Source organism: Xyrauchen texanus, chromosome 19, assembly GCF_025860055.1.
Source record: "Xyrauchen texanus isolate HMW12.3.18 chromosome 19, RBS_HiC_50CHRs, whole genome shotgun sequence".
NCBI lineage: Eukaryota > Metazoa > Chordata > Actinopteri > Cypriniformes > Catostomidae > Xyrauchen > Xyrauchen texanus.
Genome location: NC_068294.1, coordinates 34,414,021 through 34,437,477, shown reverse-complemented (window position 1 = coordinate 34,437,477; position 23,457 = coordinate 34,414,021). Strand labels below are relative to the sequence as shown.

At 37.2% G+C, this 23,457-nt stretch overlaps 1 protein-coding gene across 3 annotated transcripts; it reads left to right on the top strand.

The window, feature by feature from the left end:
- Nucleotides 1-1,648: 1,648 nt before the first annotated feature.
- On the top strand, nt 1,649-23,305 carry LOC127659902 (E3 ubiquitin-protein ligase SH3RF2-like). Of its 3 annotated transcripts, none has more exons than XM_052149886.1 (11): nt 1,649-1,766; nt 2,210-2,617; nt 3,459-3,725; nt 6,898-6,993; nt 8,595-8,900; nt 12,136-12,257; nt 12,456-12,626; nt 15,552-15,793; nt 18,095-18,384; nt 21,707-21,990; nt 22,267-23,305. In XM_052149886.1, the coding sequence occupies exons 2-11, from the start codon at nt 2,243-2,245 to the stop codon at nt 22,445-22,447; spliced, it is 2,334 nt and encodes a 777-aa protein (XP_052005846.1). In that variant the 5' UTR covers nt 1,649-1,766; nt 2,210-2,242; the 3' UTR covers nt 22,448-23,305. The 3 variants fall into 3 exon arrangements, with proteins under 3 accessions (XP_052005846.1, XP_052005845.1, XP_052005847.1); XM_052149885.1 differs by having other exon boundaries at nt 21,707-21,995; nt 22,267-22,403; XM_052149887.1 differs by lacking the exon at nt 1,649-1,766 and adding an exon at nt 1,859-1,971.
- Nucleotides 23,306-23,457: the final 152 nt, after the last annotated feature.

Here is a 23,457-nt window from a genome sequence, read left to right as displayed (position 1 = left end):
ATCATTGGTCAAGTCCTGTTCTTTATCAAAATATCTACTCATTAAATTGTGAGTAGAATTGACAGGTATTTTTTTTTTTTACTCTTGTATGGATAAAGTTTTTTCAAAGAAAAATGTATGTGAAACAAAATTATAAAGCAACTCTGCATTGATTTTCAAATCCAGTTGCCTTTACTCGCCACTAGAATGCGCCAGTATTACGCCAAAATGAAAATTAAACTTTCTATACAACTCGTGCAAAAAAAAGCTCTTATTCCAAGATGCTCTATCTATCTATCTATCTATCTATCTATCTATCTATCTATCTATCTATCTATCTATCTATCTATCTATCTATCTATCTATCTATCTATCTATCTATCTATCTATCTATCTATCTATCTATCTATCTATCTATCTATCGTTGAAGTCAGAGGTTTACATACACCTTAGCCAAATACATTTAAACTCAGTTTTTCCACAATTCCTGACATTTAAACGTAGACAACAGTCCCTGTCTTAGGTCAGTTTGGATCACTAATTTATTTTAAGAATGTGAAATGTCAGAATGATAGTGAATGATAGAGAGAGATGAATAGAGATAATGATACATTTCAGCTTTTATTTTTTTCATCACATTCACAGTGGGTCAGAAGTTTACATACACTTTGTTAGTATTTGGTAACAATGCCTTTAAATGGTTTAACTTGGGTCAAATATTTTGGGTAGCCTTTCACAAGCTTCTCACAATAAATTGCTGGAATTGTGGTCCATTTCTCCAAACAGAACTGGTGTAACTGAGTCAGTTTTGTAGGCCTCCTTGCCTCTCCATTTGGCCACTCCAATACCTTGACTTTGTTGTCCTTAAGCCATTTTGCCACAATTTTGGAGGTTTGCTTGGGGTCACTGTCCATTTGGAAGACCCTTTTACGACTTTGCTTTAACTTCATGGCTGATATCTTGAGATGTTGCTTCTATATATCCACATCATTTTACTTCCTCATGATGCCATGCTATTTTGTGAAGTGCAACAGTCCCTCCTGCAGCAAAGCACCCCAACAACATGATGCTGCTGTTGATTGAAGCCCCCATGCTTCACGGTTGGGATGGTGTTCTTCGGCTTGCAAGCCTCCCCCCTTTTTCTCCAAACATAACGATGGTCATTATGGCAAACAGTTCAGTTTCTGTTTCATCAGACCAGAGGAAATTTCTTTGTCCGCATGTGCACTTGCAAACTGTAGTCTGGCTTTTTTTATGGTGGTTTTGGAGCACTGGCTTCTTCCTTGCTGAGCAGCCTTTCATGTTATATCGATATAGGACTCATTTTACTGTGGATATAGATACTTGTCTACATATTTCCTCCAGAATCTTCACAAGGTCCTTTGCTGTTCTGGGATCGATCGATCGATCGATCTATCGATCTATCTATCTATCTATCTATCTATCTATCTATCTATCTATCTATCTATCTATCTATCTATCTATGTTTACAACATAGAAAAACACAACCCACTGATTATCTTTAAACTAAATATTAATAGTAACTAAATACTACTTTTATGCCAGAAATTGCATAAACCTGTTTTACACAAGTACGTGTCAAATTGCAATTAATTAAAAAGGAATTTTGCCTTCACAATTCTTCCGCGTGACATTCAACCCATTTCTCCGGCTGAATCTGTGACACTGAAAGTGTAAGAAGACACCAGCACACGATAGTCAAGTTTAAAGCTTCTCGCTCCATTGTCAGAACTTCTTGCTATTTATCTATACCTATATGACATGAGGTATGTAAATATTAAATCGTATACAGCTAAAATGATACTGTTTTTCGTCGCATAGAACTCGATTTCTCTGTGTAAACGTGTGTTTACCAGGTAGATGTGACGTCACGCGCTGACTCGTCCGATGTTGATTTCATTGAAAGCATTCTTGTCATATCTACGAGAACGTAACAATACAGCTGATCTTCATTATGTATGTCTAATTAAGGTAAATGATTATTGTATAAACTAAAAGTAAACATCTATCGTGTCTGTCTGTCACCGGTGTTCAGACCTGTATCAGGTGTTGACGGAAATACACAAATCGTCCTCTAGTGTATTATAAACAGGTTTCAAATAAGGAATCCAGGTGGCATAATGTGTCCAATTCACATTTATGACTAAATCACTTACCAATTCTCATCTATATAATAACTAGGCTATATAAAACGCTTTATGTTTGTCAGGTGTGCTGAGATTTCCTGATTTAGTCCTGTAACATGGAGGATCTGGCTGTGTTGAACTTGTTGGAGTGTCCTTTGTGTATGGAGCACTTAGACGTGTCTGCCAAGGTCTTGCCATGCCAGCACACGTTCTGTAAGCCATGCCTACAGCAGCATGAGGCAGAACACCCTCATCAGATGTGCTGCCCAGAGAGCAGAGCTCCTGTTCCAGGATCAGTGGAGGAGCTTCCCACCAACCTGCTGCTAGTGAGACTCCTAGAGAGCCTCCCAGAGGGGGAGTGGGGACCGCTGGGCACACCGAGGGACAGATCAGTGAGATATGTGTGCTCTACAGACCAAGAGGAACTTTTAAGCAGTTACATTCAAGATCTTCAACTTCAGCTGCCCAAACAGGGGCAGAACGCACAGGGGGTAAGGAGTACAACATGTACTTTTGCATTAGACCATATATAATAATTTTAAATAAATAAAAATTCAGCATGTCCTTTTCATAACTGGTTTTAGTGTATTTTGTGGCATGTTTTTTTTAGGCTTGTTTGCTGTCCTTTCTGAGTTAAAAGCTTTTGCTTTTGGCATTATGATTTGACAGGTTTATTATTATACTGATATAGTGCTAGGGCTGCAAAAAATATTGGCAAAATTCTTTCCTGCATGTATCATATTACATTCAGTCAGTTGTTGTGCTACATCAAACAGAACATGTTTGTTTTCCAGTATTTGTACAATAAACCACAATCCTGCACAGTGACACATAATGACGAACAGGGGTGAAATTCATATATTCAAAGTTGTCTGTGTGGTTTTTTTGTTGTCTTGTATGGGCAGCTAATTTGTCTTTCTGAAATGCTTAAGAGCACTCTGTATCTGTCCATAATGTCTGTGACTTACAACAATGCCCACCGGAACACACTGGGCCTTGGTTCGGATTAAGTAGGTCACTTGATTTGAGTTTCAGTGGATGAAAGGCCATTGCTGTTGCAGTCACAAGCAGTAGCACTGTTTAAAAGTTTAGGATGCATTTGAACACTAGGGAAATCTTTCCCACTGCATGCCTGTAGTTTAAAAGAAATGCATGCAAAGGAGAAGTGTGCAATAAATGGTGCTATTAGATGCTTTTATGATTTATAGACATGTTATGTCTTTTTTTTTTTTTTTACATATTTATATTAATATAAGTGTTATAATGTATATTATTTGTATATAAAATATCATTTTAATCTCTGACATGCTATCTGGTTTAAATTTGTTTCAGGTGCAAGCCCGAGCTTTATATGATTTCCAGGGTAATGTGCCTAGGGAGCTCACAATGAAGTCAGGTGACATCATTTATCTGCGTTGGAGAGTAGATGATAATTGGTTTTATGGGGAAGCCAGAGAGGGCAGTGGTCTGGTTCCGTGCAATGTGGTACAAGTCATAAGTGAGCAGTCCCAGCCCCTGGCTCTGTGCCGGGCGCTTTATGACTTCAATGCTAACCGTCTGGATCCAGAGGACAGCAAGGAATGTTTGACCTTCTTCAAGGTTAATCTTTTAACATTACTTTTCCTCCCATAAACAATGTACCACCAAGATTTTCATGCATCGCAACTTGGTAATGGGCTGGTACAGTGGCCCCCAAAAGTACATGGACACTTAAGCCATGCTAAAAAATTATAAATGTTGCATCTGGAAGGAAATGGTGATATACCTGTTTTTATTAACTAAACGGAAGTATTAATTTCATTTTTCTGAGCCATTTTTGGTGTTACTTTTAACGCACTGTTCCAAAGGTCAGTTGCATGCAGGGGCCCTGGGGGTGTAGTTTATAACAAGTTTCGAAATGGCTCTTATGGAAAGAAATTGGTAATTGGTTTATTCACCAAAGTGGCATTCAACTGATCACATTGTATAGTCAGGACATTAATAACATGAAAAATTACTATTACAATTTGAAAAAACTACTTCAAAGCGTTCATCCACGTGCAACAATGTCAGCTTTGCAGATCCTTGGCATTCTAGCTGTCAGTTTGTCCAGATACTCAGGTGTCATTTCCCCCACACTTCCTGTAGCACTTGCCATAGATGTGGCTGTCTTGTCAGGCACTTCTCATGCACCTTACAGTCTAGCTGATCCCACAAAAGCTCAATGGGGTGAAGATCCTTAACACTCTTTTCCAATTATCTGTTATCTGTTTTTTCCTACTCTAACCTTTTCTTTTGTTTTCTGTTTCAAAAGTGGCCTTTTCTTTGCAATTCTTCCCATAAGGCCTGCACCCCTGAGTCTTCTCTTTACTGTTGTACATGAAACTGGTGTTGAGCAGGTAGAATTCAATGAAGCTGTCAGCTGAGGACATGTGAGGTGTCTATTTCTCAAACTAGAGACTCTGATGTACTTACCCTCTTTAGTTGTACATCTGACCTTCCATATCTCTTTCTGTCCTTGTTAGAGCCAGTTGTCCTTTGTCTTTGAAGACTGAAGTTTGTATGAAATCTTTGTATGAAAACAATGATTGACTGATGAGTTTCAAGAGAAAGCTGTTTATTTTTTTGCCATTCTTGACCTAATATTGACCTTATGAAATACCAGTCTATTGCATACTGTGGCAACTCAAAAACAAACACAAATAAATGTTAAGCTATATTTAATGAACCAAATAGCTTTCAGCAGTGTTTGATATAATGGCAAGTGATTTTATAGTACCAATTTAGCATGAGTACTCAAGGATAAGGTGTTGGAGTGATGGCTGCTGGAAATGGGGACCTGTCTAGATTTGAAAAAAATAAATATTTTTTCAAATAGCGATGGTGCTGTTTTTTTAACTCAGTAATGTCCTGACTATACTTAACGATCAGTTGAATGGCACTTTGGTGAATTAAAGTACCAATTTCCTACCGAAACAGCAAAATCCAAAATATTGGATATATACAATACATTAATAAGCCCTTAATGTATAGCTCGGGTCTTTAGTGACCCGGGATCTCATTCCATCCCTTGTACAGCAGCCATTTTATTTGTAGTTATGGCCATACCTCTTTAGTATTCCTCAACCTTTTTCTTTTAAATGGTGTAAAAAATAAATAAATAATACTGATTAATTAACAAAAGTGTATAGGGTAATTAAAGGAATAATCTGTGTTCATTACAAGTTAAGCTCAATCGAAAGCATTTGTGGCATAATGTTGATAACCACAATAATGAATTTCGATCCGTTCCTTATTTTCTTTAAAAAAGCAAAAACGAGGTTACAGTGACAAAGGAAGTGAATGGGGACCACATTTGTTTTACTTTAAAATACTCACTTTTTCAAAATTATAACCACAAGACATAAAGGATATGAGTGTAAACATGATTTTAGTTTAATAAAATAACTTGCAAACCTTTTCTGTGTAAAGTAATAGCCAAATTTACAACTTCATTTCCATGACAATGTAATGTCAACAAACACTAAAGTGACTGTAAAAAAAATAAATAAGATGATTTAAACAATTTTGCAGCTCAAATAATACACAAATTTTACCAGAATAATGTATGTAAGTGCTTTTATAAAATTATAAGCGTCACATTTTTTTGAAACCCTCCAAAATTGGCCACGTTCACTGTTATTGTCCCCATTCATTTCTGTTGTCTGAGCTTAACTGTAACCTTGATTTTTGCTTCTTTTTTTTTTTTTTAAAGAAAAGCAGGAATGAGTCTAAAAAATAATTATTTGTGGTAATCAACATTATGCCACAAATGCTGTTGATTTAGCTTATTTAGTTGATTTTTTGGACCCGGAACATTCTTTAATTAAAAGACCCCAAATATGTTATATTGTTATTTATTTTTTTGCTCATATTTTTATGATTATTTAATTTCTAATTAAATTTACAATCACAGAAAACATTTCTTTCTTTATTACAAGACAAATGAGTTCTGTATCACATAGATTTTCAGTGTGACAATGGTGATTTATCAGTATTCCATATGCGTGTACACATACAGAATATGCATGCTATTTCTTACTCAAGGTGGCGCTGTTGTTTCAGTGACTGACTTAATTTACATTTGACATTGCTATTTGATGCTCAATAGCTCAATATGTGTTTGACAACAAGTTGCGTTTCATAAAATATCAGTGTGGATGTAATGAATCCTGTTCTTTATTTGTTGCATCATCTCTGTGATATATGAAAACAAAACATCAAAAAATATCAGAAAATATTATTATATTATAATATTTTCTAATTATCTTGAAAAAAATTTTAACATTTGACACTATCTGGGCATTTTATAGATCCATACATAAATGTGCCAGGTCCCTAAAGACCCGAGTATGTAATACTGTTTGGTGAAACACCCATGCATTTTTACTCATGGGTAATTCTAGTAGTAAGTGGTAAAAATATTAATAACGTAAATTGCCCCTTTTAAGCTATTAAAATAAGGGAAGAATAGAAATTCAACTTTGCTTAGTTTGGGCTCTCTAATGTAGCACCATTGTTGTTAGACTGCAGGACTTGAATTATATAACAGATTTGACTCAGGCACAGGATCCATTAAAGGACATTCTCCTGGAGTGTTTTTTTTTTTTTTTTTTGAAGAGCAGATGGTCCAAATGGGTCTGGAGCTGAGTTAAGGGTGTAATAGTCCTGCAGACACAAAAGGGACAGCTCTTCAGGGATGCTCATACACCCTCAGCTGCCTAACACATGGTTATCTCTATTTCCTCTACAGGGAGACAGCATAACTGTCATTAAACAATTGGATGAAAACTGGGTTGAGGGTAAACTTGGAGAGAAAGTTGGAATTTTTCCTTTGCAGCTCACAGAGGTAAGACAACTGCTTTTTTTCTTAGCTAAAATAATTTGATAAGAAGATGAAATAGTGTATTATTGCATAACCCCCTAGCCAGTACAAAATCTTGGGTGAATCTCACGAAAACGGTGAAGAACATGCCATCGTCTTGACTTTTGCTTAATTTGTTTCATACAATAAAGCACATGTCCATCTAAATTCTTATTACTGCAATGCAAAAAATTACATGCAGTGGTGTCTTAAATTTTACCGGAGATGTGCATTACTTTCTTTCTTCTGAACACAAACAAAGATTTTTAGAAGAATATCTGAGCTCTGTTGGTCCTTACAATGCAAATGTATGGTGACCAGATATTTGAAACTCCAAAAATCACATATAGGCCACATAAAAGAAATCCAAAGAAGTGCAATGATTTAATCAATATCTTCAGAGGCTAAATGATAAATGTGGTTGAAAATGTGGCTTACAAAGACATGGATTAAACCACTGCAGTCATATAAATTACTTTTATGCAACCTTTATGTGATTTTTTTTTTGCTTCAGAGTTCTGATCACCATTCACTTGCATTGTGAGACCTTACAGAGCTGAAATATTCTTCTAAAAGTCTTTGTTTGTGTTCTGCAGAAGAAAGAAAGTCATACACATCTGGGATGGCATTAGGGTGAGTAAATGATGAGAGAATTTTACCTTTTGCATAAACAAAATGAAGCCAATCTTATTTTATCTGTTGATTTTGGGCTGAAATGTCTTAACAGTTTTCATAAGATTCACCCAAGATCTTAAGCTTTTAATGTAAGTTGTGTACATGTCTTCCATTAGATTTAGTACTGGCTTGGGGTTTATGGAATAATAATCATTTAAGAAATAGCATTACTCATTTAATACAGTTATTGCTTTGTGATGTTAATTCTTCTTAATTATTTGGCCATCTAATCGATGCCCCCTTATCTTTTCCCTGTTTAATGCTGCAATTAAAATCAGATCAAAAGGATCTCCTCTTTTAGCTCTCATAGTGTGTGAGTAGTTACTTATGGAGTGTGATAATGAGCTTTTAGACCTCATTATTGAGCCTACTATCTCTTACACTGCAGTCCAGCGACTGACGTGTGCATTGTTCTGACGCTGCTGCTCCAGTGAACTGCATGTGCGGCTGGATAATTAAACTCCAGATAGGAATGGCATTCCTTATCTGTGTGCTGGGTTATATCTGAATTTAGTGAGATAAAACAGCCGGCCCCCCTCTCAAAACAATGTTGCGTCAGCCTCATTCAGTCTGGCATCCCGATAGTGACCAGCCAGGCATGAAGCCACAGTAATGCTTTCTTTTACTGTGGTGACAGAGCAGCACATCATGGGGAAGGGGAGGGGGAGCATCCGTGCTGCCCACATGAGCTACACTAGTCCATCTTAAAATCCAGGCAGCTGCGGCTGACAATTTAATTCAAGGCTGAAAAGGAAGTTTTGAGCGAGCAGGTGGGACTAATAGCTTTGATCTGCCACTTTTCCTTACTGAAAATCTCGGGGCTAGATTTACATCAGGTGAAGTGGTTTAGGCTGGCCAGGAGAGACCCTGTATACCTCTGCTTCATTTAACACACTTTGTGTCTTCCACAGCCAAATCCAGCGGCATACGAGCTTCTAGAAAAACGAAAAAGGACGGACTCCGTGGAATCACACCCACGGAGCAGCACTAGGGTTAACGTGGATGCTCTCGCCCACAGGCGACTCTCTGGAGCATCTCCTAAGCAAGCCAGGCCTCCAAATGTCAGTCTCCTCAACAGCCTGAACTATCCTCCTCTTGGCCAGAGCCTGCAGCCACCTCACATCAGCTCCAGCGCTCACACTGCCTACAGCAAGACGCCACAACTTGAAACATTTAACAGACCGCATTTAAGGAGCTCTCGCAGAAACTTGCCTAAGGTGAGAACTCTCATTTGTGCCTCAGATTCACTTGTATTGGAATGACGATTGTAGCCATGCATGTATTTCTTTCATGCAATTCTATAATTTGGCTTTACGGGTGTTTCTTTGATGATAAAACATGAGTTCACCATAACATCTTGTTCAGATTCGTTAGTGTTGAAAGAGTCGATGTATCAGAGAAGTTAATTTTGCATGGTGAGGCAATGTTTGTTTGCGATCCTCCCTGAAAAAAAGGTACAATAATAATTATCTCTGTTACAACATGCCCAATTTAATCTCTCTCAACATCAGAAGTTAAAAATCAGTGGAAAGTATTGACATGAAGCTTTAAATTCATTGTTAATTTACTTGATTTTGTCAACATTTACTACAGATGTTGCATCTAGTGTACTTAAAATGAATAATTATTTCCTGCATATTCTCATCTTTTCTTTAAAATAGTTACAAAATAACTCTTTCCTCTGTCAGTGTAAAATTATATTCTGCTTCGGTGGAATCCAGTATGCTTGCGAGCTAAAAATGCCCCTTTCTCTGTTGCCGCTTTGCAAGCTCATGACTCATACTGGCTTACATAACACTTTCCTCTTATCTGGTTGAAAGGCTCATTCCTCTCCAGTGAGCAGTGACTCTCTCCCCTCCTGCCATCAGCTGTGTCATTAATAGAAGGCGAGGGAAAACATCACATCATGGGCAGTGGAGTCACTCTGCCTTACATTTATGACTATAAATGGGGCCAGTTAACACTGGATTTTTGCATTCTTTGTGTTTTTCTTAAGGTTGTGCAACACTTTGTTAAGTCGCAGGAAACATGCCCACTTTTTCTGAATCTGCAGTGGTGTCATTTTGATGGGCAGGAAAATAATTTAGCAAACTCTCTCATCATTTACTGACCCTTATGTTGCTTTAAACATGTTTGATGTCTTGTCTTCCGTGGAACACAAAAGATGATATTTAAAAGAATGTCCTGGCTGCTTTTTTCAAATAATGAAAGCGAATGAGGACTGGGGCTGTGTTGACAAAAATATTACCGTAAAACTATCATATACATTTTGTTTAACCATACAAAGCTTTGAGTGAGGAACAGACTGAAGTTTAAGTCATTAGCTGGAAATCTTAAAGGGATAGTTCACCCTAAAATGAAAATTATTTTATCATTTACTCACCCTCATGCCATCCCAAATGTGTATGACTTTCTTTCTTCTGCTGAACACAAACAAAGATTTTTAGAAGAATATTGCAGTTCTGTAGGTCCATACAGTGCAAGTGAATGGTAACCAGACCTTTCAAGGTCAAACAATCACATAAAGGCAGCATAAAAGCAATCAATATGACTCCAGTGGTTTCATCTATGTCTTTAGAAGCTATATAATAGTTGTGGTTGAGAAACAGTTCTTTTTTTACTATAAATTGCCACTTGCACATTCTTGCACATTCGGGGCTAGTCGTCCAGTACATTTTTCACAGAGGATGTTTCTTTTTTTGAAGTTTTTTGAACACGTTACTTGGAATACCTTAAGGAATTGGTGGTTGGTGGTTCGAATCCCGGTCCACATGCCGAAGTGTCCTTGGGCAAGACACTGAACCCCAAGTTGCTCCCAATGGCAGGCTAGCACCTTGCATGGCAGCTCTGCCACTATTGGTGTATGAATGTGTGTGTGTGTGTGTGTGTGTGTGTGTGAATGGGTGAATGAGTCACAGTGTAAAGCGCTTTGAATACCGTTAAGGTTAAAAAGGCACTATATAAGTGCAGACCATTAATACATCTGACAAACTTGAAGTTAAGTGGGAGTTTAATATTTTATGTTGCTTTTTTGTCATTTTTGGAGCACGACAACCTCTGTCGCCATTCTTTTTCATTATATGGAAAAAGGCTGACTATTTCCTTCTTAGGGAAGAAAGAATGGGGTTGGGAACAACATGAGGGTGAGTAAATGATGACAGAATGTTACATTTTATTGTGCTATTTCTGCCATTTAAGGAGATTGCTTCTATAACCTGGGTTTAAATGCTTTTGCTCTACGTGCACGGTTAATGTGTAAGTACTGTATTGACTGACCAGTGACCCAGCGAACAGAGCAGATTTTGAAACTGAAGTTCATCAGAATACAAAAGAAGAAACCAAACAAAAATGTAACCAAACAAGTCTTCGGAAATTGGCTTGCGAGCTTTGGTCTACTTTTATCAGTCAAATCATTCAATGACATGTCTCATAATAAGGTGTATGTCTGGTCTTCACCTTGATCAAACTATAATCAGTCAACAAGGAAACCATTTAGAGTGTAGACAACACTTTTTGTTTTATTGTTCGTCATGCCTTTGAATATTGTCTCTTTGAATTAATGCTTTGTTGTGTTTGCGTTGCAATTTTAAGAGATTAGGAAATCAGTATCATAATAAAGCTTTTACAGTATGTGAAACTCTCAAGGCCTTGTGTTTTCAAGTGCTGATGTAGCTAAACTGTAATCACCTACTTCCTCTGTGATAATTATGGGAAAAGGTGTACATTTTAGGAGGTGTGGAGATTGTCAAAGCTACACAAACTCTACAAGAGACTGGCCGCAGACTGTCTTGTAGATATGGAAACTCTTGTTTCATCATGCTGTTGTAATTGGATAATATTAGATTGGATTTCAGTTTAAAAGAAAGATCATGACTCAGTTCTCATCCAGCCCACCTGACTCTCTTCCATGAGCCAATGCCCTTAATCTAAGTAGTATGTTATCAGAGCAAGGAAAAGTCTCACTCTGAGGCTATTTCCTGTCTGAGTCAGCTCTTTGTCTGATGTCAAAGATGTTTAAGTTACTGTTATATCAGAGAGTACAGAAATAACTCATGAATTAAACTCAATCCTTCATTATGATATACTGTATGTGACTGTCAAACAGTACATGCAAATCATTAAAAATCTTTCTGTGTGTAGTTTATTTTAGAGATTGATTAAAAAGTGGAAATGCTTGACTGGCAGAATAATCATTTTATAATTGGGTAACACATTATAATTTAAGAAGTCATTTACAAGCATTATATAATACTAAGCTGATCAGTTTATCTCATTATGGATATGAAACTGTTTTGAAGCTACAACATAAGTTCTATATACATCTAGAGGCAAAATAATTGTGAATTATTGAGATAACACTAGCTCTAACTCCAAACACTAGTATTCAATAGTGATGTTTTTGTGTCTGTGCAAAAAGAAGTAAATTTACCAGTTGTTTTTTCACTATAATAGAGGGACAGAAAAATGAATGGTGAAAGTCCGCCAGCCATCACTATGGCACTGATTAACCCTCAGGGGCCTCCCTTACCCTCAGAGAGCAAGATGTCTACAACCCAACAGCTCTCCATCAGTGTGTGAGTGTCTAAAAGTGTACAGCATAACTCACTCACTCACTCCATTGAGATGTGTCATAAAGATATATAACCTAAAGATATAAAAACAATTTTACATGAGCAGAAAGTGTTACATTTTGTGTACTTGATCTTGAGACATTTATTAGAAATTGTTTTATCATCAGAGAGCTTCTAACTTGATGAAATGGGTCTGTTTAGGTGTGCTGCACTGTATTCCTACACTCCCCATCGCTCGGAGGAGCTGGAGCTGAGGAAGGGTGAAATGGTGGGGGTTTATGGGAAATTCAAAGAGGGCTGGCTACGTGGACTATCTCTCAGAACAGGCAAAGTAGGCATCCTGCCAGCCAACTATGTTACACCTGTGCTTAGGTGAGTTACATTACAACATCTTGGCAACACCTCTTCTCTCCATCTCCTTCATACTTGCAATGGTACAAAGACACTTTGCAAAAGGGTTGTATACATTAACTTTAGTTGATGCTGCAGTAAACACGAATAAACATTTTATTTTATCATTCATGGTTGATGTTAATTTCTTCTTATAGGCCTACTAATACATTTTTAATATTAAATGGTATGTTAATATTAGTTAATACATTAGGAATTAGCAATGAATAATGGTACATTTATAAATCCACATTAAGCCAGAATAATAAATGCTTGAAATATATTGTTCATTGTAAGTGTAACGCTTGAGCAACGAGGCGATGCGGATTCAAATGCAGTTTAAACTTTATTTAATTAACAAACAGGTAAACACAAAGGAACAACCCACAATGGGGAAATCAAACATAAAAACTGCTAACTAAACACGATGTAAACAAACAGAGGACTCGGGAAGGAAACACACACCAGGCTGACATCAAACAACGATAGACAAGGACTGAACAAAGAAACAGGGTATAAATACATAAACATGGGAAAAAGGGCCAATGAACGAACAGAACTCAAACAAGATAACAAGGTGATTAACAGAAGCAAAAGGCAAACTAATGAGGACAGGTGAAAACAATGACAGAAAACACGAACGCTAACAAAGAGACTATGGAGTTACATAAGGGACTAAAGTGAAAACTAAGAAATGCAAAAGTGACAAAAATGGCAAACAAAAGGGCAACAGTGAAACAAGACAGGGTATACATAACAGTAAGTTTATGATAACTAATGCATTGATTCATTTTAACATATAAAAACTTATTGTAAAGTGTTACTTACATCCTTCAAAATAAAAGTTCTTCAATGATTCTTTGTAACACTTTAGGTTTAGCAAGAATTTGTGTTGGCAGTATGATTCTTTGGAGATATAAAAACATGATTTGTAACGCTTTAAGGTTGTATTTGTTAACATACAGTAAGTAAATGCATTAGGGATCATAAACTAACTATTAACAATATTTAAATAGCATTCAGTAATTTTAGTAAATGTTAATTAAAAGAGCTGTGAGCTTTTTAGCTGTTCTGGAATTTCCACAAGCTGAGCTGTTCGATTAACCACGCCCCCTCTTTCCTAAACCCTGGATTCCAAAGATACTAAATGAGCTTTATTGAGAATTGCATCTAGCAGAACAGTTGTCAAAAACAACAACAGAAAAATAGCGCCCTCAAAATCTTCTTGTAGTCTTCCTTTTTCATGATTCCTTCGACCATAATGAGATTCCCAGTTCCAGACGCACTGAAACATCCCCACAGCATTATACTCCCACCGCCATGTTTCACTGTGGGAACGGTGTTCATTGGGTTGAGCGCCTCTCCCTTCTTTCTCCAAACATAGGCAACATCTCTATGGCCAAAGAGCTCTAGTTTTGTCTCATCTGACCAAAGGACTTTAATTTTAAATTTTTCTCTAGGTTGTCCTTGGCAACTTCAGTCTAGCTTAGAGGTGTCTATTCTTCAGAAGTGGAGTTTTTCTTGGTGTGCAACCGTGCAGTCTATTCCTGTGCAGGGCTCTAGTGACTGTTTCCGTTGAGACATCAAACCCAGACTTGGCTAAATCACTCACTAGTGTTTTGGCAGTTGTTCTTTGGTCTTTAGAAACCCCTCTCACCAGTTGTCTTTCCAAGGTTTTTGAAATATTTCGCTTCCTGCCTCTGCCAGTCTTGTTCTTCACTGTGTGGGTCTCTTCAAACTTGTTGATAATACTTCTCATGGCAGTTCTTGACACCTGAAAACGCTTTGATAAACGTGTATTTCCTTCTTCTGCTTTGTGAGCATTAACAATATTTTTTCTCAAGTCTAAACAAATTTATTTTGTCTTTTCCATGATGACAGTTTTATATTACTTCACTACCGTAATTTCCGGACTATTGAGCGCACCTGAATATAAGCCGCACCCACTGAATTAAAATTTATTTTTTATTTTGAACATAAATAAGCCGCGCATGTCTATAAGCCGCAGGTGCCTACCGGTACATTGAAACAAATTAACTTTACACAGGCTTTAACGAAACACGGCTTGTAACAAAAATAAATATGCTTTAACGAAACACGGTGTGGCAGCGGGGGCATGGTCAAGCGCCCGTCCGGGAGAGAAAAGTGGTAAGGGCGCTTACACCTGAGCTAAATTATGTCTAACACCTGGTGGATTAATTAGGCGAGTTAGGTTAATTGGATAACAGTGGTTGGTTCCGTAGCCAATCAAACAGATAATTTCTTAAGGGGGCTAATAATATTGACCTTAGCAGTTTTATAATTTATTAAAAAAATTATTTTATTCCAGGCAAGTTTAAATAAATAAGGCTTTCTCCAGAGGAAAAATATAATAAGACATACTGTGTTAAAATCCCCTTGATCTGTTAAAAATCACTTGGGAAATATTTAAATAAAAAAACAACCTTATTATAAAGTGTTATCAAATTATTTAAGTTACATTTATAGGGTCTTATATCACTGTATTTATTTCTGTGTGCTTTTAAGCACCAGTACATAGATCATTTTCAAATAATTATTTGTGGAACTTTAGAAGGTCCTTCTCTAGTTTAGGGGCTGTTCACACAGAACACATATTTTTATCCACAGTGATTTTTCTACGTATATATGTGATAGACAGACATCTGCGACCATTGCACCTTGTCTCCCTGTGTTTATAGTGTCTCACAGGTGCACCAATTTTTTTAGATGCTGAGGCAATTTTAAAAGAACTTCAGCTATTAAAAATGTGTTTAGAGAAACCTGCATTCTGTTCTTTTAATTGTGCCATACAATGTTTTTGGGTTCCAAATGGATCATTTATCTTTAAGTGAGCAGGCCTTTTATAATGAATATCAAGGTTACAGTAATATATTGTCTTTCTCACAGAACGTCTGCAAGGTTTCTTGAACAAACCAAACCTGCCATTCCTCACACAAGCACTGTATCAACAAAAAGACACACCCCACTCAAGCCCCAGGCTGATATCCTGGCCTTAGACAGAGTAAACAACGACGCCCCTTCAGCTACAATGCCCATGGTGTCATCTGCCGGGCTTGGTAGAGCACCGCAGCAGGGCGGGAAACAGGGGTGGGGCACAGTGAGACGCACACTCCATGCTTCACACAGAGGTGAGAAACAACAAGCCCCAGCATGCTGCATCTCTTTAGTTTGGGAGCACGACAACATGCACCAAATGGCCAGAAGCATGCAGACACCCAATTCTAATGAACAGGTTTACAGTAGCTATTCCAGTCATTTCTGTGAGGACAAATCTTAATGCCTTGGTACCCAGCTGAACACCTTTGGGATTAATTGAAACACCAACACCAGTGCCTGACTTTCTGATGCTCTTGTGTCTTGTTGAACATTTAATTTCAAAGGCATGGGCATTTATTCCTCCTGTTGTTGCTACAACAGCTTTCACTATACACTCACCGAGCCTTTTATTAGGAACACCTGTCATTTGATTATATGATCAGCCAATCATGTGGAACAGTGCAATTCATAAAATCATGCAGATACGGGTCAGGAGCTTCAGTTAATATTCACATCAACCATCAGAATGGGGAAAATTGTGATCTCAGTGATTTCAACCGTGGCGTGATTGTTGGTACCAGACGGGCTGGTTTTAGTATTTCTGTAACTGCTTATCTCCTGAGATTTTCCCACCCAACAGTCTCTAGTGTTTACTCAAAATGGTGCCAAAAATAAAAAAAAACATCAAGTGAACAGCAGTTCTACAGAGGAAACGCCTTGTTGATGATAGAGGTCAACAGAGGATGGGAAGACTGGTTCGAGCTGACTCCGATAACCACTATGTAGAATTGTAGTGAGCAGAATAAAATCTCAGAATGCACAACACTTCAAACCTTGAGGCGCATGATCTGCAACAGCCTAAGACCACTTCGGGGACTTTATTTAAACCATAGTGTTCCTAATAAATTGCTCCGTAAGTGTATGTTGGAACATGGCTGCAGGCATTTGTTACTGATGTTGGGTGATGGGCTCTGGCTAGCTGTTGGTGTTACAATTCATCCCAAAAGCTTTGTGGAGGCCAGTCAAGTTATTCCACACCAGCCTCAGTAAACTATTTCTTTATGGACCTTGCTTTGTGTACAGGGGCATTGTCAGGCTGGAACAGAAAAGGGCCCTCACCAAACTGTTGCAATACAGTTTTATACACAAAAATCTAGAATGTCATTGTATGCCAGAGCATTAACATGTGTCTGAAGGATTTGTTATAGATTAATACTGTTATTCATTTTTGATTGTTAGAAATTATAATTAGAAAGGGGTGTTCACATACTTTTGGCCATATACAGTAGTGTAAGTAAACCTGTGCAACTGTCAAAAATCAAAATTGATATCATCAGTTTGATGTTTCCATGGGGTTTTATGTACTCATTTTGCATTTTTGGTCAATATATCTGTATTTATGGGTATTTCTACAACACAGATGCCTTTTGTGTCCCTCATTACTGTGTAAATATGATGATTTGCTCAATATATTGATTGCTAAATATATATGAGCATAAAAAGTAGTTTGATGTCATGTTTTTGTTTTGTTTTTTAAGTTTACGTTTATTACCCAGGTGATGCCGGAACCCTGTTACAATCATAGCTTATAATGACATTCTTATTCTTTGAGCAAAGGAACTCTGCCAAAGACCATTAAAAAAGCATTCAGATTTTGTCACTTTATCTTATATTTTGATATGTTTGTCAAAAGGGGACAATTTTAAAGGAATAGAACACCCAAAAAGAAAATTCTCTCATCATTAACTCACCTTCATGCCATGCCAGATGTGTATGACTTTCCTTGTTCTGAAGAACACAAACAAAGATTTTTAGAAGAATACTCAGCTTTATATGTCCTCACAATGCAAGTGAATGGTGACCAGACCTTTCAAGCTCAAAAAAATCACATGAAGGCAGCATAAAAGTAATCCATAAGACCCAAGTGGCTAAATCCATATCTTCTGAAGTGATATGATAGGTGTGGTGTGGGTGGAGAAACAGATCAATATTTATAGTAAAAAAGGATTGAAAAATGTATCTGTTTCTCACCCAAAGTGATTGCATTGCTTCAGTAGACATATATTAAACTACTGGAGTCATATGGATTATTTTTATGCTGTGTTTTATGTGATTTTTGGAGCTTCAAATGTCTGGCCAATTCACTTGCATTGAAAGGACCTACAGAGCTGAAATATTCTTCTAAAAATCGTATTTGTGTCCAGCAGAAGAAAGAAAGTCATACATGGGGATGGCACGAGGATGGGTAAATGAGAGAATGTCTTACTGAATATTATTTAAAAAAGTGTTTTTTCAAAATGGAAAAGGCACCCATTTCAAAGAATGACCCTTATGTTAATGAGCTGTGTTTCATGGATGTGCTTATACACTTCTGCTTTGCCTTTTCTTTTCAGGGTTGCCTCACTATGGAAGCTACAGTTCAAATTCCATCCTCAGCCTTCAGCCTCCACCACAGGATTTGGGGCAGATCTATACTACTTATGGTCGCTCGCCTGTTCTCCCCAAAAAGAGAAATGGTTTATTCTCAAATCCCATCAAGATGCAACATAGGGCATATGAAGCAAAAGCACCGCCTGCTGGTGGATATCAAACAGGAAACGGGGACCCTGCCCAAAAAGAGGCAACCACAACTCCTCAGTCAATTCTGATTAAACCAGATGCTCTTAAGCACAATGCAGAGAAGGTAAAAATCACCTGCATGTGTTTTAGGATTTTAAGTTACTCTTTGAACTGATCCGGGCTGTATTATAGAAACCTTTTAACTCTAGAAGCCAATGTTATATGTTTAGTAACTCTGGCGACTGAAGAATCCTAATTTGAACTTGTCAGATCTTAACCTAAGCCTTAAGATAACAAGTTTCAGGAATATAGCCCCAGATGTTTTAAATCTGTTGTGTTCAGGTGAATTAAAACCTAAAATCATATGTTGGGCTGGACAAAAAAAAAAAAAAAAACAGCTCTTTGGCTAAACTGGATTTAATCGTGGAAAGTGGTTCCACATGTTTGAAGTGAGTTCCCTTAACATAAAATGACTATGTATTCTCAACAACAACACTTTGTGAAGAAAGAAACTAGTTGAATTGGGTAAACCCAACAAATGTGTTAATGCAACATAATGAAATGTAAACCTCAGTTATTTCTTAATATATTAATGAAAGTGAATGTTGTTTAATAAATACACTGGCGGCCAAAAGTTTGGAATAATGTACAGCTGTGGCCAAATGTATTGGCAGTGACATAAATTTTGTGTTTTACAAAGTTGACTGCTTCAGTATTTGTAGCTAATTTTTTCACATGTGTCTATGGTTTACTGTAAAACTTATGAAATGCTTATCATTGTTTTCAAGGCTTTTATTGGCAAAAAACTTTCAATATATGAAAAGGGGCAATATTTACAGTGTTGACCCTTGTTCTTCATAACCTCTGCAATTCACTCTGGCATGCTGGATATCAGCTTCTGGGCCAAATCATGACTGAAGGCCATTCTTGCCTTATTATTCTCGGAGTTGATCACAATTATTGGGGCTTCTGCTTGTCCACTCACCTTTTGAGGATTGACCACAGGTTCTCTATGGGATTAAGATCCAGGGAGTTGCCTGGCCACGGAAAAAAATGTCAATATAATAATCTCCGAGCCACTTTATTATCACTCTTGCCTTGTGACATGTGCTCCATCATGCTGGAAAATGCACGGATCATCACCAAATTGCTCCTGTATCATTGGATGAAGTTGCTCTTGCGGGACATTATGATACCATTCTTTATTCGTGGCAGTGTTTTTGGGCAGAATTGTTAGAGAGCCCACTCCCTAGGATGAAAAGCAACCCATGGCATGACACTCATGGTAGCGTTCACCTTTTCTTCTCCGGACTATCGATTTTCCAGATGTCCTAAACAGTCTGAAGGGGGCTTCATCAGAGAAAATAACTTTGCACCAGTCTTCTGCTGTCCAATCCTTGTACTTCCTGCAGAATATCAGTCTGTACTTGATCTTTTTCTTGGAGAGACGTGGCTTTTTTTGCTGTCCTTCTTGACACCAGGACATTGTCCAAATGTCTTTGCCTCACTGTGCATGCAGATGCACTCACACCAACCTGCTGCCAATATTGAGCAAGCTCTGCACTGGAAACAATGTGAATCAACACCACAACTATTGCAGAAAACTTTGTGAAACACAAACTTTATGTCACTGCTAATACTTATTGCCACGGCTGTACAGATTTTGCTCTTATGGAAAGAAATTGGTACTTTTATTCACCAAGGTGGCATTCAACTGATCACAATGTATAGTCGGGACATTAATAACGTGAAAAATTACTACTGCAATATTATTATTTTTTTCAGAGCTACTTAACTACTTAGATTTCTCATCAAATAATCCTCCACATGGATTATTGGATTATATGACAGCTTTGCTGATCCTTGGCATTCTAGCTGTCAGTTTGTCCAGATACTCAGGTGATATTTCACCCCACGCTTACTTTAGCACTTGTCATAGATGTGGCTGACTTGTCGGGCACTTCTCACACACCTTACAGTCTAGCTGATCCCACAAATGCTCAATGGGGTGAAGATCCTTAACACTCTTTTCCAGTTATCTGATGTCCAATGTCTGTGTTTCTTTGCCCACTCTAACCTTTTCTTTTCTGTTTCAAAAGTTGCTTTTTTTATTATTCTTCCCATAAGGCCTGCACCCCTGAGTCTTCTCTTTACTGTTGTACATGAAACTGTTGTTGAGCGGGTAGAATTCAATGAAGCTGTCAGCTGAGGACATGTGAGGTGTCTATTTCTCAAACTAGAGACTCTGATGTACCTTCCACATCTCTTTCTGTCCTTGTTAGAGCCAGTTGTCCTTTGTCTTTGAAGACTGTAGTGTACACCTTTGTTTGAAATCTTCCTTTTTTTTTTTTTTGGCAATTTCAAGCATTGTATAGCCTTCATTCCTCAAAACAATGATTGACTGAGTTTCTAGAGAAAGATGTATCTTTTTTTTGTGCCATTTTTTACCTAATATGGACCTTAAGACATGCTAGTCTATTGCATACAGTGGCAACTCAAACACAAAGATAATGTTAAGCTTTATTAAACGAACCAAACAGCTTTCAACCGTGTTTGATATAACGGCAAGTAATTTTCTAGTACCAAATTAGCAATTTAGCATGATTACTCAAGGATAAGGTGTTGGAGTGATGGCTGCTGGAAATGGGGACCTGTCTAGATGTCTAAAATAGCTTTTTTCAAATAGTGATGGTGCTTTTTTTTTTTTAAATCAGTAATGTCCTGACTATACTTTGTGATCAGTTGAATGTCACTTTGGTGAATTTAAGTACCAATTTCCTTCTGAAACAGCAAAATCTGTACATTATTCCAAACTATTAAAAGTTTGGAATAATGTACAGATTTAGCTGTTTCGTTATGGTCATGGTTAGCACAGCAATTGCTTAAAGTGAGCAATCAGTTTCCTGTGTGACATATACCTGTCCTTTCTTCACCATAATTGTAACCCCCTAAACTCCAACATGACAGAAACTCTTCTAAATCTCAACATAAAATATTAAACACTAACAAGTATTCCCCTTTATATTCATATTTTAAAGAAATACTTAATTTTAACATTGCTGCTTATCGAGTCTAGTGCATAGTATGCTGGGAAATGGAAATCCCCTCCCTGTTTCATCAATGCTACATTAACCACCACAGAAAGTATTCATGTAGTCCCAGCTCAAATTATTTAAGTAAACATTTTTCAATTTAAATGGATAGAATGCAATGAAATCAAGTTGTGACAAAATATTCTAGAATCGTGTTGTAGTTCATTTTAATTAAATTAAACAAGCAGTAAATTAAACAAGCAGTCAATATACTGTGTGTATATATATATATATATATATATATATATATATATATATATATATATATATATATATATATATATATATATATATATATTCTATTGTGGTTTTACTGTGACTGATTCAATATATGGTTTGTTTTTGTTCCTTTAGTCAATAAAGTCAGTACGATTCCTGACACAGGACGAGCCTCAGATAACAAAAACGATGCCCCCCTCATCTGCACCACATATCACCACAAATTCCCAGCCTGGCCTCTCATCCCTAGACCACTGGAATCCATCAGCCATCTTGGGTCGCAATGGAAGTTCCTTAGTTCTTAAAGACACAAAAGCACCTCCACCCAGAAAGAGTAAAGGCCAAGATCATGCCACTATGGACTGCTTCTCACTAAATATGAAACCAATGCTGATCAACAACCAGTCCAGCCCTATTAGGTGAGGTGAGGCCTGCCTTAAAGAGGAAGTGTTACATGATATCTGATCAAAAGTTCTTATGTGTAAAATTATCTATAAATGCAATATTTTTTCTAATAAGAACATTTGCCAGTTAGCAGATATTTAATGCGATAATGCACAAACTGTGTTTGTTTTAACAGATAGTGAAAAACACTTCCTGTCATAATTCGAAGAAACATTCAGATACTTCAACTGATTATGCACATCCTGACACTAGATTGGTGCATTCTGACTGACTAATGTTATTTTCTTCAGACACAGGATGTTAAAGGGGTATAACGCTAAGACAGATGCAGAACTCACACTGACGGAAGGGGAAATAGTTGTTGTTCAAAGGCCGCGACCGGACGGAAGGCTTCTCTTGACTCAAGAGATCAGTGGGAAAACAGGCCTTTTCCACAGAAGCATTCTGGAAATACTGGACAAAGTCCTTTGAGTGTGCCACAGTTTTTTCTGTTATGTACATGTTCTTTGACCAGTGCTGTGTTAAGAGTCACACCGTGTCAACCTGTTGTGTAACAAACAAATATTAAAAGCAATATCCTGTGTACTTGTAGAGTATACATTATTTGCATTCTAAGTATTGCAGTGTATGACAGATCACATGTTTCATGTACACAAAAACTAGAGTTTGTTCAAGCTTTTTCTTCATCATTAGTCAGCTCTGACAGATGACTGTGCCTTTTTGTATGCTGAATCACTATTTGCACTTTTTGAATGAGAGGTGATGAGGTTGTTAATCTTGAGATTGAAAATTATTTGGACTAATGAAGGCCTAATGATGACATGAAGTTCTCCAGATTGGCTTTTTCACACACTAAATCCTGTTGTATCAATACAGTAATGGTGGAATTGTTTTATTGTGTAAAACCTCAAAGCAGCTCCATCCTGAAAATACAATTAACCAAAACTCCTGTTCTCAATCCCTGATATGTCAGTCTTTTTGTGTGTGTAGAATTATTACTAATAAACAGATTACAGTAAAAATTGACTAAAGATTGCAGCATCTTTTAAAAAAAAAATTGTTTATGCCATTTCTCCCCAATTTTGGAATGCCCAATTCCCACTACTAAGTAAGGTCCTTGTGGTGGCATGGTTACTTGCCTCAATCTGGGTGGCAGAAGCAAGTCTCAGTTGCCTCCGCTTCTCAGACAGTCAATCCGCGCATTTTATCACGTGACCCATTGTGCACAAGACCATGGAGACTCATCATATGGAGGCTCATGCTATTCTTGGTGATCCACCCACAATTTACCCTCACTATTGGATTCAAACTTGCAACTCCTGGCCCAGATTTCTGTATCTTTATTATTTTTATGTTTTTTCTTTTTAATCATTTAATAAATATTTTCATTAAATATGACCTCTTTCTTTTGTCAATGCAGTGCTATTATTATTATTATTATATTTGCAATTTTGTTTTGCCATTTCTTTAAGATAAGTACA

Bases quoted from the DNA above. Each gene is read 5' to 3' on its own strand.
- LOC127659902 (XM_052149886.1), top strand. From the start codon at position 2,243: ATGGAGGATCTGGCTGTGTTGAACTTGTTGGAGTGTCCTTTGTGTATG. The intron at 2,618-3,458 runs GTAAGGAGTACA...AATTTGTTTCAG, and splicing joins AGGGGCAGAACGCACAGGGG to GTGCAAGCCCGAGCTTTATA. The intron at 15,794-18,094 runs GTGAGAAACAAC...TTTTCTTTTCAG, and splicing joins ACTCCATGCTTCACACAGAG to GGTTGCCTCACTATGGAAGC.